At 44.5% G+C, this 15,000-nt stretch overlaps 1 protein-coding gene across 2 annotated transcripts in view; it reads right to left on the bottom strand.

Annotated features, from left to right (window-relative positions):
- Positions 1 to 15,000, bottom strand: part of LOC139557594 (plexin-A2-like) — a 449,982-nt gene that overhangs the window by 66,565 nt on the left and 368,417 nt on the right. Inside the window, exons 14-18 of one of the 2 annotated variants that reach the window (XM_071372601.1) lie at positions 14,055 to 14,172; positions 12,465 to 12,601; positions 11,415 to 11,582; positions 9,094 to 9,187; positions 4,125 to 5,045 (exon numbers count right to left, since the gene is read on the bottom strand). In XM_071372601.1, the coding sequence (XP_071228702.1) occupies positions 4,683 to 5,045; positions 9,094 to 9,187; positions 11,415 to 11,582; positions 12,465 to 12,601; positions 14,055 to 14,172 (880 nt within the window). In that variant the 3' untranslated portion in view covers positions 4,125 to 4,682. Of the gene's footprint in view, positions 1 to 4,124; positions 5,046 to 9,093; positions 9,188 to 11,414; positions 11,583 to 12,464; positions 12,602 to 14,054; positions 14,173 to 15,000 lie in introns of those variants that run through there. The other variant, XM_071372600.1, reaches the window with a different exon arrangement.

Genomic DNA, 15,000 nt, shown 5'->3' with positions numbered 1-15,000 from the left:
AACAATGCATGACTTGGACTTGACTCTTGACCCATTTTACTTGGAACTCAACTTGAGACTCGAACCTTGTGACTTGCTTGTGACTGGAATAATGGTCCCACCTCTGGTGTACAGAGTGAGAATTGTCTTAGTTACCACAACCATGCTCTTTGAGGTAGAACTACAGAGTATTCCCATTCCTCCCCATGCAGGAAGGAATCGTAGGATGCATTATTAAGTGTCTAGCTGTATGGTAACGTAGTCTTTGGGCTGGTCCTGCTGGAGGCCCGTGGAGAACTGGGTTGGGTTCAGCAGGAAGTCAGCTCTGCTCCCGGGTTAACCGAAACACAGTTCCCACATTACAGCTGTCGCCATGTGTGCTGCTGCGGCTGGACTCGCGGTGTGTATGTTAGCCCACATTACAAGGTCTAAACGCTCCCTCTACTCCCGCAGAGTGGTGACATTGTTGTACATCTACATACAGTCTGAGTTTGCATGTTAGTGAGTGAGAGAGAGAGAGAGAGAGAGAGAGAGAGAGAGAGAGAGAGAGAGAGAGAGAGAGAGAGAGAGAGAGAGAGAGAGAGAGAGAGAGAGAGAGAGAGAGAGAGAGAGAGAGAGAGAGAGAGAGAGAAAGAGGGAGTGAGGGAGAGAGAGAGGGAGAGAGGGAGAGAGAGAGGGAGAGAGAGAGAGAGAGAGAGAGAGAGAGAGAGAGAGAGAGAGAGAGAGAGAGAGAGAGAGAGAGAGAGAGAGAGAGAGGCTAAGCCCTGTTAAAAATGCATACAACCTCCATAGCACTGCTGACACATTTTCTCCAAGAATCTTCTACTGTAATCCTATTATATATTACAGAGAAAGCCTAGAATAGATGACAGTTATAGAGTAAAAACTGAAAAACATCATGTATACACTGGTCTTATCGTGTGCTATTATTATCAAAAGCTGCTTGTGAATGTATTTACATATTAACTTAAAACATTCTGGCCAATACGTCCCTTATTAACTGCAAATAAACACTAATTCACTGTCATAGTTTTGAGCGAATAAGCTTTTTATATCTACGAATACACTTGATTTCTCTCACACATTCAGAGACAGTAAAAAGCAAACGTTCCATGTTGCTGTAGTCTCCATGTTATAACAGTGGTGTGTTACAGACAGGCACAGATGCCACCACAGAATCCCTCTCTGCCTGCCTGTCAGTGTCTGTCTTGGTTGGAACACAATGGAACAGCAATGCATTTGCAAGTCAACTGCAGTACAGTATGGCTCCCACTACCATCTGTTCAGAGCTGGGCTAGGCAGCTGGAAGGACGCTGCATGTTTTCAACACACTCCTTCAATACTCTGGGTGTTTGGGGCGGTGAGAAATCATGTCTCCCTCTTCCTGAATCCTGCCTTCTGAGAAAGGCAGTCATATAAGACTCAGCCATGACTGGATGTGATCTAATGTGATGTGTGTAGATCTAAAGAGGCCAGTCAGAATAAGACACGGAGCTTCGTGCCTATAAGGTTAGTGGTCAGAGTAGTGAAGGGTGAAATACTGGCTATGTCAGGGTAGTGAAGGGGGAAATACTGGCTATGTCAGGGTAGTGAAGGGGGAAATACTGGCTATGTCAGGGTAGTGAAGGGGGAAATACTGGCTATGTCAGGGTAGTGAAGGGGGAAATACTGGCTATGTCAGGGTAGTGAAGGGGGAAATACTGGCTATGTCAGGGTAGTGAAGGGGGAAATACTGGCTATGTCAGGGTAGTGAAGGGGGAAATACTGGCTATGTCAGGGTAGTGAAGGGGGAAATACTGGCTATGTCAGGGTAGTGAAGGGGGAAATACTGGCTATGTCAGGGTAGTGAAGGGGGAAATACTGGCTATGTCAGGGTAGTGAAGGGGGAAATACTGGCTATGTCAGGGTAGTGAAGGGGGAAATACTGGCTATGTCAGGGTAGTGAAAGGGGAAATACTGGCTATGTCAGGGTAGTGAAGGGGGAAATACTGGCTATGTCAGGGTAGTGAAGGGGGAAATACTGGCTATGTCAGGGTAGTGAAAGGGGAAATACTGGCTATGCCAGGGTAGTGAAGGGGGAAATACTGGCTATGTCAGGGTAGTGACGAGGGAAATACTGGCTATGCCAGGGTAGTGAAGGGGGAAATACTGGCTATGTCAGGGTAGCGAAGAGGGAAATACTGGCTATGTCAGGGTAGTGAAGAAAAACAGCATAGGGTTTTATATGGGTAGTGATGAGAGAAATGGTGTATCTGAGTCCCAAGATGTGCAGCCATATCATATGCTGTCATTCATCTCAGGGCTCGTATAGGCTACTATGACGGAGCAGAGAATAATTATCCTGCCACCCACCATCTTAGAAAAGCCTTAGGTATTCTACTCCAACCAGACTAGTAAACATTTAAATGAATTATGAAACATTTATTTTCAGCAAATATTGTTCTTTAGCTATCAGTCCTATCAGTCCTATCGGTCCTGTTGGTCCTGTCGGTCCTACCGGTCCTTAGTATTGATCCCTTTCATCATCCAGTATACAGTTGCTCCAGGGCAACAGCTATGAAATCATTTGAATCTTGCCTGCTGACAGGCACTGGATGGGGATGGAGTAGTACGTTGTACAGCAGCTGTGACGTTAACAGTCCAGGCCCTCTGGTTGAATTCATTAGCAGAATCTACTGCAGTCTGCAGCAGCCCACTCAGCCCAGGCACCCTGCGCCAGGTCTCTGACTTGGAGAGAGGGAGGCAGCAGAGGAAATGGGCTTCAGGGGTCATGAGTACGAGAGAGGAGACAGCTCTGTTAGGTCAAGGGTCAAAGATTATGTGAGCAATACTCTGGCCAATGACTGATATTAGTGGCTGATATCAATCCTACCCCACATCCATTGTCCTGTTTGTTTCCACCAGCTGTTCATTCTGACAATATGGCTCTGATATTAGTCGTATGGATGGATAGATGGAGAGTGGAGAGAGAAGGGGATGGATGGTGCAGACGTAGTGGATGAGGAGAAAATAACCTGACAAGACTGGAAGACGTAGGAGCTGAGAGGTTATTAACCAAGCCTTTATCATGATGTAATTGAGAGGGAGCAGGATGTATCTATATTGGAGTCACCATCTATTCCTTAATTTTATCTGAGTGTTCATTATACACTGAGTGGACAAAACATTAGGAACACTGTCCTAATATTGAGTTGCACTACCTTTTGCCCTCACAACAGCCTCAATTCGTCAGGGCATGGAAAGCGTTACACAGGGATGCTGGCCCATGTTGACTCCAATGTTTTCCACAGTTGTGTCTAGTTGGCTGGATGTCCTTTGGGTGGTGGACTATTCTTGATACACACAGGAAACTGTTGAGCATGAAAAACCCAGCGTTGCAGTTCTTGACAAACTCAAACCGGTGCGCCTGGCACCTACAACCATACCCCGTTCAAATGCACTTAGATATGCTGTCTTGCTCATTCACCCTCTGAATGGCACACACACAATCCATGTCTCAACTGTCTCAAAGCTTAAAAATCCTTCTTTGACCTTTCTCCTCCCCTTCATCTACATGGATTGAAGTGGCATCAATACGGAATAATAACTTTCAACTTGATTCACCTGGTCAATCTGTCATGGAAAGAGCAATTGTTACGTTCCACAGTTTCTGTGTTGTTTTGGGTTTGTATGTGTTTGCATGTGTGTATTTCAGGAAATGGCTTCCTGGATTCTAAGCAGCTGATTGATCGGCCCCATCGACGATTGGAGCTCTGACCCCTCCCTCTCGTCAGGGGAAACAGCTGTTTTCATTTACCAGCTCCTTCTCCAGCTGGATAAAAGCCAGTGTTCCTTCGTCAGGAGAGAGTCCTGTGTTGGTTGTTGCTCAGTTTTGTTGAAAGTATTTTGTAGCTGCTACTTCTGAGGTATGTGTATGCCAAAAGGAGTCAGTGTTTTTGATTATTGAAATTGTTCACTGTAAGTTAGTAATTCTTCTGTTTCATTTGTTCCCAGGGGGGAAGGGGAAGGCACCTAGGGAGTGCTTAGGCAAGAGGCCTGCGGGCATACATAACCCGTAGTGTTTACTGTCTATGCACACTAGGTAAGACCTGGGCGGAACATCCCCTGTATTTTGGTTAGGGCGCCAGGAGGTGCTAAAAGGGTAGGTAGGTAGGTAGGAGAGGGGTCTATAACTTTTACCTTCTTTGCTTTGGTTCCGTCCAGACCCTTTCCCCCACCTCACCGTGTTAAGGAAATAAATTCCCTTGAAACGGTCATATTCTCTGCCTCTGTCACCCTTACCTGCACCTACAGTCACATACCTCTTTCACTCCACGGGGAGTTGAGTGTAGCAGGGTGTTGCATTCCCTCCTCCACGAGGCGTACGTAACAGCAATTCATTACATATTTTGTACACTCAGCGTATGCCTCTTGGGGGTGATGTACCATTTCCTAGGAGGACAAAGTTCTAAAGAGAGCTGTCTGATTGCATAAGGACTGTAGGTGCTATGCTGCTCTATAGACCTAGTGATGTATATGTCTCTCTCTCTCTTTAATCAGCTCAAATTGCTGCTGATCGTTTCCACTTCTGACAATCAAATGGCACCCTATTCGCCTATATAGTGCACTACTTTTGACTAGGGCCCATAGTAGTGCACTTTGTAGGGAACAGGGTGCCATTTGGGAAGCAAGCTCTACTGTATCTATTTCATTATGACATCACATCAGCCAATCAGACATCTTAATGGTGCAGAATGTGGCAGGGGAAATTCTTTAAGAGAAGATAGGAGAAAATGGGGTTCTGTTAGAGGAAAAATACACCTTTTAGCTTTAATCAGAGCCAATGAATAATGTTTCAGTTGTGAACCGGTGACAGGTATAGAGCGTATCATGAAAAACAGTGTCTCCCTTTCTGTGCCTTCTTCTTTGTGAAGAATCTTGTGCAGGTGACAAGAGGGAAGGGGGGAGGGAGGGAGATTGAGAGGCAATTTAGTGGGAGGCAGATGACACTTTGAAGGCTGACTTGACAGGCCTGCTCTGGGCTGGGCCCTGATTGGACGGCTGCTGCTGCGCTGTTTGCCTTTCCCCTGTGACAAAGACGAGAAGACGGGATGAAGAGATCCATAATTGTAACCTAGGCAGTTAATAAAAATTCACACAGCGGCTTCTTCTCTTCTCCTCCTTCTGGAGCAAGGAAATCAAAGAGGAGCCGAGTGTCTGTGAGAGGCACTCTGTATGTGTGTGTGGCGAAGTGAGACTGCACTTTAAAGGAGAACGCCGCTGAGCGTTCAAAGCTTTCTGCTTTCACCTGAGTGACACAGCAGACAGCACCCACATACAAGTCAAATCCTATTTCAGCTCAGAGGCTTACAAGAATTCTTACTGATCTGATCCAGTTCTTTTCGTGTGTGAATAAAGCAGTGAGTCTGTCTTTCATTAGATCCAAAATGACTGTGTTTCTTCTGGGTTTCTTCATATAAAAGGGTCTTATGGGGAAACTGTCCATACATGAAGACATGTAGTAGAACAAAAGCCTAGGGCAGGGCTTGCCAACTGGCGGCCCGTGGGCTGAATTTGGCACGCAGGTGATTTTATTTGGCCCTCCAAGTTTTCTGACCAACAAAATACATATATTCTTTTTTGTTACTGTTGGACATAAAATACTGTAAAAACACCAGCAAATCAGCTCCAAGTGATTTACAATTTTACTAAGTATTCCTACACATAATAGAGATACATGTGATCATATACAAATGTAAGCAACGTTTAAAATTATTGTTTTAGTCAAATATTATATGTGTGGGTCATCAAAAAGAAAGGAGGACCAAGGCACTCTTCATATAATTAATTAAAATGCCTTTATTAGTATGGCATGTTCAATAGAAACAAAGTTGTTTAAAAACCGACGCGTTTCGGCTGCATGGCCTTCGTCAGGGAGTACAGAAAAAAGAGAATACAATGTCCTCTTTTGAAAGGCTTTTCCAATTAGCCCTAATTAGAAGAGGGAGTGGTTACCAAATTGGACACACCTAGTAAGCAATAATATACACATGAAAAGGTGAAATACTGTAGCTATGTTATCATGAGCATACAACTCCAAACTAGAAGCATCAGAACACCCAGAGAGGCAGTTCCAACCCTAACCATGACTGGGAGAAGTGTCCAGAACAAGAAAGCAATATATTCCACAGTACTCCAGACCACAGCAAAACATGAACAACAGTCCAAACATAGCTAGAGGGCAATTAAGCAAAATGTCCACTAGATGACAGCAAATGGACCCATCACGACCCTACAGGAAGGGTGAGAAATCCATATCTTCATTTAAACCAGGGTACTTAGTGGCCTGTAGTTTGTAAATCCAAAAACTTTCCCTTTGGTTTAACTGTTTAAGACGGTCCCCTTTTCTAATAGAGGCCGGAACATGATCAATACCCATAGCTTGTAGGGAGGCAGGGTTACCATGGTGTAAGGACTTGTAGTGCCTTGCCATGGGGTAGTCTTCATTGCCTACCCGTATGGCGTACTAGTGTTCCGCCAAGCGATCTTGAAGGCGTCTCTTTGTCCGTCCAATGTAGAACACCTTGCACTGTGGACATTCCAGTCTATAGATGACATGAGTGGTTTTGCAGTTAATAAAATGCTTGAGGTAATACTCCATTTTAGAAGCTGTGTCAACAAAATACTTTTTCTGTGCAATATTACTGCAATGGTTGCACTGGTAACATTTAAAAGAGCCCTTGGGTTTGTGGTCAAGCCAAGTTTTTTGAGAGTCACCCGGAAGATAACTGTGGACTAATTTGTCATTTAGGGTAGGACATCTCTTAAAGCTTATGACTGGTGGTTCAGGAAAGACTTGGCGTAGTAGCGTATCACTTTGGATGATTCCCCAATTATTTTTAATGATTCTTTTAATGTTCTCTGCTTCAGTGCTGTATTTTGTAACAAAATACACTCTCTCTGATGTATCACGAGGCACTCCTCTTCGTAACAAGTTCTCTCTGTCAAGTAATCCAGCCCTTATACCTGCATCTTTCAGGACCTGAACGCTGTAGCCCCGATCCAAAAAGCGATTCTCCAATTCTGCAGATTTGACACTGTAGTCTGTTTCCTGATCGCAAATTCTACGGACTCTTTGGAATTGGCCATATGGAATATTCTCTTTTAGCCTTTTGGGGTGAAAGCTGTCTGCCCTCAGAATGGTATTCCCATCTGAAGGCTTCCTAAAGATTGATGTGTGCAAACAACCCTTGTCATTTTTACTAATATCGAGGTCCAAAAAATGAATGTTATCCTTGCTGTATTCCATAGTTAGTTTGATGTTAGGGTTAATGCTGTTAAGGTATTGGTGGAAGGAAATAAGTTCATCTTCTGAGCCGGACCAGAACAGGCAAACATCATCAATATAGCGTCCCCACCATATAATCCGGTCAAAGAAATGGTTATTAGAAGGATCCAAAATGAAGTCATTTTCCCATTTACCCAAGTACAAACCAGCGTAGGAAGGGCTGTAGCAAGCTCCCATGGCACATCCTTTGACCTGTTTGAAAATACGGTCCTGGAAGATAAAGATGTTATGATTAAGAGTCCATTCAGTCAGTGATACAATGAATTCTGTAGGAGGCATCTCAGTTTCAGGCCGGGTACTCAAGAAATGGTGCATCGCTGCCAAACCTTGTTGATGCTCAATGGTGGTGTATAGAGACTCCACATCCATGGTGACTAAAAAGGAAGCTGTACCTATATTCTTCAATTCCTTAATTTTGTTCAACACATCTGTGGTATCTTGAAGATAGGCTGGAAGTGACAACAGAAAAGGCTTAATAAAGTAATCAATGTACTTAGAGATGGGTTCTGTCAGACTTTCATTACCACTAATGACTGGTCTGCCTGGGGGGTTTTCAAGATTTTTGTGGATTTTTGGAAGAAGGTAAAAAGAAGCCATATATGTGTGGGCTTCTTGCGGTCAAGAAAAAATCTAGTTGAAGGTCCCTGGCCTAGAGCACAGTTCTGATGTTGGGTACTGAAGCAATCATGAAGAAACACAGGCCCCTCAGAACCACTTATGTGAACTACAGTCTGCCTGAGTGGGGGAGGGTTGTGAATGCAGAAGGTAAGGAGACACTACTTTGGAACAAATATGTTCAGATATTCTCTAAAAAGATTCTCTGAGACCCAAAAAGCAAGATTCTAGTGAGGTGTGAGATGTAAGTCATTATATAACGAGACCATTAAAAAAAGACTTGAGAACGTGGTCATGATGGTGGTGTTGTGTGTGTATGCATGTATCATTTCTGTGACTGTACAGTATGCATCTGCCTAAAGTTTGTGCTGTGTTTGAGCATGTACTATAAATGTCTTTATGATTCACTGCATTTCCTGGCATGAAGCACTTGTTCCACAATATCTGTTGTTCCACAATACATTTCCCTCCCTCCCTCTACTCTGCCCTCCCCACCTTCACCCTGACCACCCACCGACCGCAGCGGTGGAAAAATACCATTCCCTTAATTAAACATGTACCCAGAGGACTAGAGCATAAATGCAATTTGTAACGATTCCCCCGCCTGCCCCGGCCTTGATTATACAGAGAGGGGCTCTTTATGCTGAACAAAGCCTTCTGACAGCACTTAATCTTCCATTAGAACCCACTAGGAACAGAACAGCCCCCCAGTCTTCCCCAGCCTTCCAAACCCACCACCATCCAACCCCTCCCATGCCCTCCAACCCTCTCACCCCTGCCCGCCAGCCCCCCCACGCTCCTACCCTCAAACTCCACCAGCCATCCACTCTCCAACCTGCTCCTACACTCCAGATTTACTGAAAAGTGTCTGAGGTATTTCAAATTCAGACTGAAGTCTCAAACCATAACAACAAGGTTAAGCAGGTTAGAGGGGGACTGTATAGAGCTGAGGCCCTGACTGACTGGAGCCTGATGGTGTTAAAACTCTCTAATTAAATACTGCATGGGAACCCCTCTCCATCTGCTCCATTAAGAGACTAGCTAGAGCATTATGGGAGATTTGAAATATGGTTTGTGGGGAGGTTGGGGGTTAGCAGGACAAGCATTTGAATGTATCAATCATCCTCCACATCATCTACGTGAGTGTGTGTAATGTGTGTAGTACTACTCACGTTGACAGACTCACGGCCTCCGTACTTGACGCGTATCCTAGGCTCCTGAACCACATCCAGATTAGTTCCTGTCACCATCAGAGGAGTGTGGCCGCTGTTTCACACACACACACAAACACACACAGAAAAGTTTTACAAACAAACAACACACCGAACTACAAGACTTTCTCTCCAAAACGTCCTGCCTGCACAAGCTTTTTTCGAAAGTTTTTACCTCAGATTAAAAAAAAGTGTTTTCAGAAGATAATAGGTTTTTGAGGTAAGTAAATGATTAAAGATGATTTTAACTGAACTTAAGTAGATCTGTCAGGCTCATGTTTGAGGGGGTCGTAGCTACGTGGCTCAAGGGATAATACACAACACAAACAAGGCAGGCTTGGCTGAAACAAACACAGACAGACAGACAGGAGAGACAGGGCAGGTGCCGGAGCAGGGGCCTTCCCTACAGCTGTTATAGGGATTGGGACTGTTATAGTGGTTGCTGAAATACTGAAGTAACACTGAGGACTGTTAGGTGACTGGGCTGGGAGCACTAGAGTAGCATCTAGATCAGCATCGGCGGATCACCTTGTAGATCAGCATCTAGATCAGCATTTAGATCAGCATCTAGATCAGCATCTAGATCAGCATTCAGATCAGCATCTAGATCAGCATCTAGATCAGCATTTAGATCAGCATTTAGATCAGCATCTAGATCAGCATCTAGATCAGCATTTAGATCAGCATTTAGATCAGCATCTAGATCAGCATCTAGATCAGCATTTAGATCAGCATTTAGATCAGCATTTAGATCAGCATCTAGATCAGCATCTAGATCAGCATCTAGATCAGCATTTAGATCAGCATTTAGATCAGCATCTAGATCAGCATCTAGATCAGCATCTAGATCAGCATCTAGATCAGCATTTAGATCAGCATCTAGATCAGCATTTAGATCAGCATTTAGATCAGCATCTAGATCAGCATTTAGATCAGCATTTAGATCAGCATCTAGATCAGCATCTAGATCTGCATCTCAGGATCCGTCTGTGCATGGTGGCACTGCAGTATTACTGACTACAGTCTGGCTAGCCACTCTGGAGGACAGTGATAAAACATGACTAGTTGTTCAAACTGTCTTGAGGTCCACTGAGCAAAATGCCAAATGAGGAGTGTTTAGCATGCTTTACTGCTAACCATTCAGTCCAATCAAGAGTACAAGGAGAGGAGATAGAGTAACATAGAGAGATGTGCTCTAGGTTAAAGATGCTCATCCATGTTGATGTTAGCTGTGCCTTCCTGGGTTGTGACAGCACCCTGGTAGCAGCTTTGATGCCCTGTCTGTCTGTCTGTCTGTCTGTCTGTCTGTCTGTCTGTCTGTCTGTCTGTCTGTCTGTCTGTCTGTCTGTCTGTCTGTCTGTCTGTCTGTGTCTGCCTGTCGACTACGGCCCTACACTACGCTATGCTACACTCCTCTACCTCCTTTCTCCCGGGTTGAGGCATGGGGTGATGCTCTCGTTTCAGAAAAGAAAGAACAAGTTTGACTAAACAAAGCGCTGTCCCACATCTCTTCTCTCTGTCTGTTTCTCAGTGGAGAGAGAGAGGACCAGCTGCTCTCTTCTCTTCCAGATAAACTCCATCTCGGCTGATATCTGCTGCACACTTGGACCTCTCTCTCTCTCTCTCAGTCCTCATCATCCCTCTCTTTAATTACAAACTCTGTCTACCTGGGATATGCTGCAGCAATGCACTACCATTACTAACATTGCCACTCACTAACACAACTATAGACACTCACTAACACAACTATAGACACTCACTAACACAACTATAGACACTCACTAACACAACTATAGACACTCACTAACACAACTATAGACACTCACTAACACAACTATAACCACTCACTAACACAACTATAGACACTCACTAACACAACTATAGCCACTCACTAACACAACTATAGACACTCACTAACACAACTATAGCCACTCACTAACACAACTATAGACACTCACTAACACAACTATAGACACTCACTAACACAACTACTGGTATCTACTGCTATAAGAAAAATAAAACAAATTCAGTGTTGCGTTTGATGATGGGGTCTGACTATTATTTTATTTGACTAGGAAAGTCAGTTAAGAACAAATTCCTATTTTCAATGACGGCCTAGGAACAGTGGGCCTTGTTCAGCAACGACAGATTTGAACTTGCAACCTTTCAGTTACTAGTCCAATGCTCTAACCACTAGTCTACGCTGCCACCCTATGAGGGACTGGGGACATGGACAAGTGGATGTTTACCCTCATGTTTAGGAGAGGTGTTGGTGGTGTTACCTGGCGATGCTCCACTCTGGCTCAATGCGCTGGACGGTGGGGTCCTCAATGTAATCGAAGCTCAGGCTCTCCTTGACCTGGGCCCGGTCCACACTCACACTGATCTGAACCGAACCCACCCCAGTCAGGGAGGGAGCCGAGTAACACACGATCTCTGTCATGGTCCGCCTGCAGGGAACACGCATGCACACGCACGCACACACAGTCAATGTGTGCGTCTCTTCTTCAATCATTCTTTCTCCATCCCATGGATCCCTGCACTACCTGCTCACCCCCTGAAACTAGCTCTGTTCATCAGCCACCCTCCATCCTCCTCTCCTCTCATCCTCTCTTCTCTCTCCACGGTCAGAATCACAGTGGAGAACACATGGCTAGTAATTAGCCCAGATCTCATTAAAGCTGCCTTGACTCCTCAACCTTACAGTGTTACAATGAAACCTACTCCTTTCTGTTCCGCTGCACCGCTTCAAATAGATAAAGGAAAGGGAGAGAGAGGAGAGGGTGGGAGTGATGGAGAGAGGTAGGGAGAGAGAGGTAGAGCAGGAAAAAACAGGTAGCGAGAGGAAGGGTGGGAGAGAGAAAGAGAGAACTGAAAAAGTCAGATCTAAGAAAAAAGGTGACTGAAAAAGGAAGGAAAATCCCAGGCTGGGTGCACAAGGACGTCTGGAGGTTATTATTATTGAGGTTTGATGCAGTGGGTCATCAAACCTTATTAAGCTGTACATACAAAAATCTATATAAACGCGACATGCAAAGTGTTGGTCCCATGTTTCATGAGCTGAAATAAAAGATGTCCCAACTTGCTACGACTGGACTGTGATGTGTGGTTGTCTCACCTAGCTATCTTAACATGAAATGTACATGTAGGGGGCTCTCACTTAGAAAAAGATCCAACTGGATAAGACAGCAAAAGTTAGATCATTGATATTTATCTGAGAAAGTCATAATTGTTGAAAACATGACAGGAGAGATCAGAGGAGAGTAAAACAGCATGTATTAAACTACCACAAATGAACCAGTCTGAGGAGGCGAGGTGGGTCTCTCTCTTACCCGTAGAACTCGCACGTCTGGTTCCCAAAGAGGACGGTGACACTGCTGCCAGCGCCCAGGTTCTCCCCCATGATGGTTACCTTGCTGCCCCCTGACTCAGGCCCTCTGCTGGGGGACAGGCCCTGTACCGACGGCATCTAGAGGAGGGAAGGAGAGAGAGAGCGCGAGAGAGAGCGCGAGAGAGAGCGATGAGCGACAAGTGAGAGAGAGAACCATTTCTCTGTCACTGTAATGTATTGAGAAATGTTGTCACACCTCCTGTCCTTCATACATTACTGTCTACTCTACACAGAGCCACAGCAGCAAATAACAGCTTTCAACTGCCCTGTGGTATGCCCAAACTCTGCACTACGAACCCATGTAAAGAGGAAGCAAAATAAAACCAGGAGCTTTTGTCCCTCCGAGATCCCACTCATCTTGTGTTGTGTTGCTGAGTTTGTATTCCACTGAACCTTTTATAAGGTAGTCTGAAAATAACTAGTGTTAACAGGAGCCCGGCCCTGTCAGCCTGTCATCAGAGAGCACACAGACAGACAACATCCACACAGACAGACAGAAGACATCCACACAGACAGACAGAAAACATCCACACAGACAGACAGAAAACATCCACACAGACAGACAGAAAACATCCATACAGACAGACAGAAAACATCCACACAGACAGACAGAAAACATCCACACAGACAGCCTGCTAGGCTGGTAACCTAAGACACACTGATAAAACAGAGTACAGACTGATACACACACACACGCACACACACACATGCACACACACACGCACACACACACACACACACACACACACACACACACACACACACACACACACACACACACACACACACACACACACACACACACACACACACACACACACACACACACACACACACACACACACACACACACACACACACACACACACACACACACACACACACACACCGCTGCGATGATGTCAGTACTCCCTGCGGCAACGTGAATTATGGGTGACAAAAGTGTCAGTACACACACACAAACATCACACACACACTGTTCCTCGCCCAGTGCTGTACAATTCAGGGGACAGGCTAAAGCGGTACTCTCTGAAAACAGTGCAAGTAATTACTAGCCGTTGTTAATTGTTAAGCGGTAGCTAATTGTGTGTGTGAATGGGAGTGTTGATTATCAGTTAGCTGCAGGCTAGCTTTAGTATGGGTGAGATACAGGTGTGTAGCATAGCTGCTATCTCCCCATTTATTCTATTATCAACACCTATTATCCATTTATTAACTGCTGATTTCCCTCGGAACTTCTGTGGCAATCACTAGGCTATGCAGTATTTCAACAATCAAGAAAATAAAAGATTTTCATGACTTATTTTCTGCCTTTCAAGACGACAATGGTGATAGACATCAAAGAGAGATAGGAGAAATACTACTACTTCCTCATTCTAAAATGTTTGAGTTCTAATTGCGTTCGGCCAGTTGAGATAAACTTCATTTAGCATTTGTAATACTGTGAATCAGAACAACTAGTGTAATACAAATGGAGAGAAAAAAACTATAAAAACACTTAATTACTGACTGTTAGTGTTTAAAGTCTTACCACGAAGGAGTAGAGCTGGGAAGAGTGAGTCTTGAGCGCAGGTTTGCACTCCCCGACACACAGTTGGACTGGTCCAGCCTTGCTGTCTGCTGGGGCAGCATCCATCTCACAGACTATCCTGGAAAACACACAACCTCTCAGGTTAGGGTATTCAGAACAACACATTCTCATTTACAGCAACGACCTGGGGAATAGTTACAGGGGAGAGGAGGAATGAGCCAATTGGAAGCTGGCGATGATTAGGTGGCCATGATGGCCAGATTGGGAATTTAGCCAGGACACCAGGATTAACACCCCTACTCTTATGATAAGTGCCATGAGATCTTTAGTGACCACAGAGAGTCAGGACACTCGTTTAATGTTCCATCCGAAAGACAACACCTTACACAGGGCAGTGTCCCCAATCACTGTTCTGTGGCATTGGGATATACTGTATATACGCGATCGTTCAAAAGTTTGGGGTCACTTAGAAATGAAAAGTTTGAATTTGAAAGAAAAGCAACTTTTTTGTCCATTAAAATAACATCAAATTGGTTAGAAATACAGTGTAGACATTGTTAATGTTGTAAATGACTATTGTAGCTGGAAAGGGCAGATTTTTTATGGAATATCTACATAGGCGTACAGAGAGAGGCCCATTATCACCAATGGCACGTTGTGTTAGCTAATCCAAGTGTATCATTTTAAAAGGCTAATTGATCATTAGAAAACCCTTTTGCAATTATGTTAGCACAGCTGAAAACTGTTGTCCTGTTTACAGAAGCAATAAAACTGGCCTTCTTTAGACTAGTTAAGTATCTGGAGCATCAGCATTTGTGGGTTCAATTACAGGCTCAAAAGACCTTTCGTCTGAAACTCGGCAGTATATTCTTGTTCTGCGAAATGAAGGCTATTCCATGCAAGAAATTGCCAAGAAACTGAAGATCTCGTACAACGCTGTGTACTA

Source organism: Salvelinus alpinus, chromosome 28, assembly GCF_045679555.1.
Source record: "Salvelinus alpinus chromosome 28, SLU_Salpinus.1, whole genome shotgun sequence".
Taxonomy (NCBI): Eukaryota; Metazoa; Chordata; class Actinopteri; order Salmoniformes; family Salmonidae; genus Salvelinus; species Salvelinus alpinus.
Note: the sequence above shows the minus strand (reverse complement) of the source record. Positions and strands in the feature narration are given on the sequence as shown.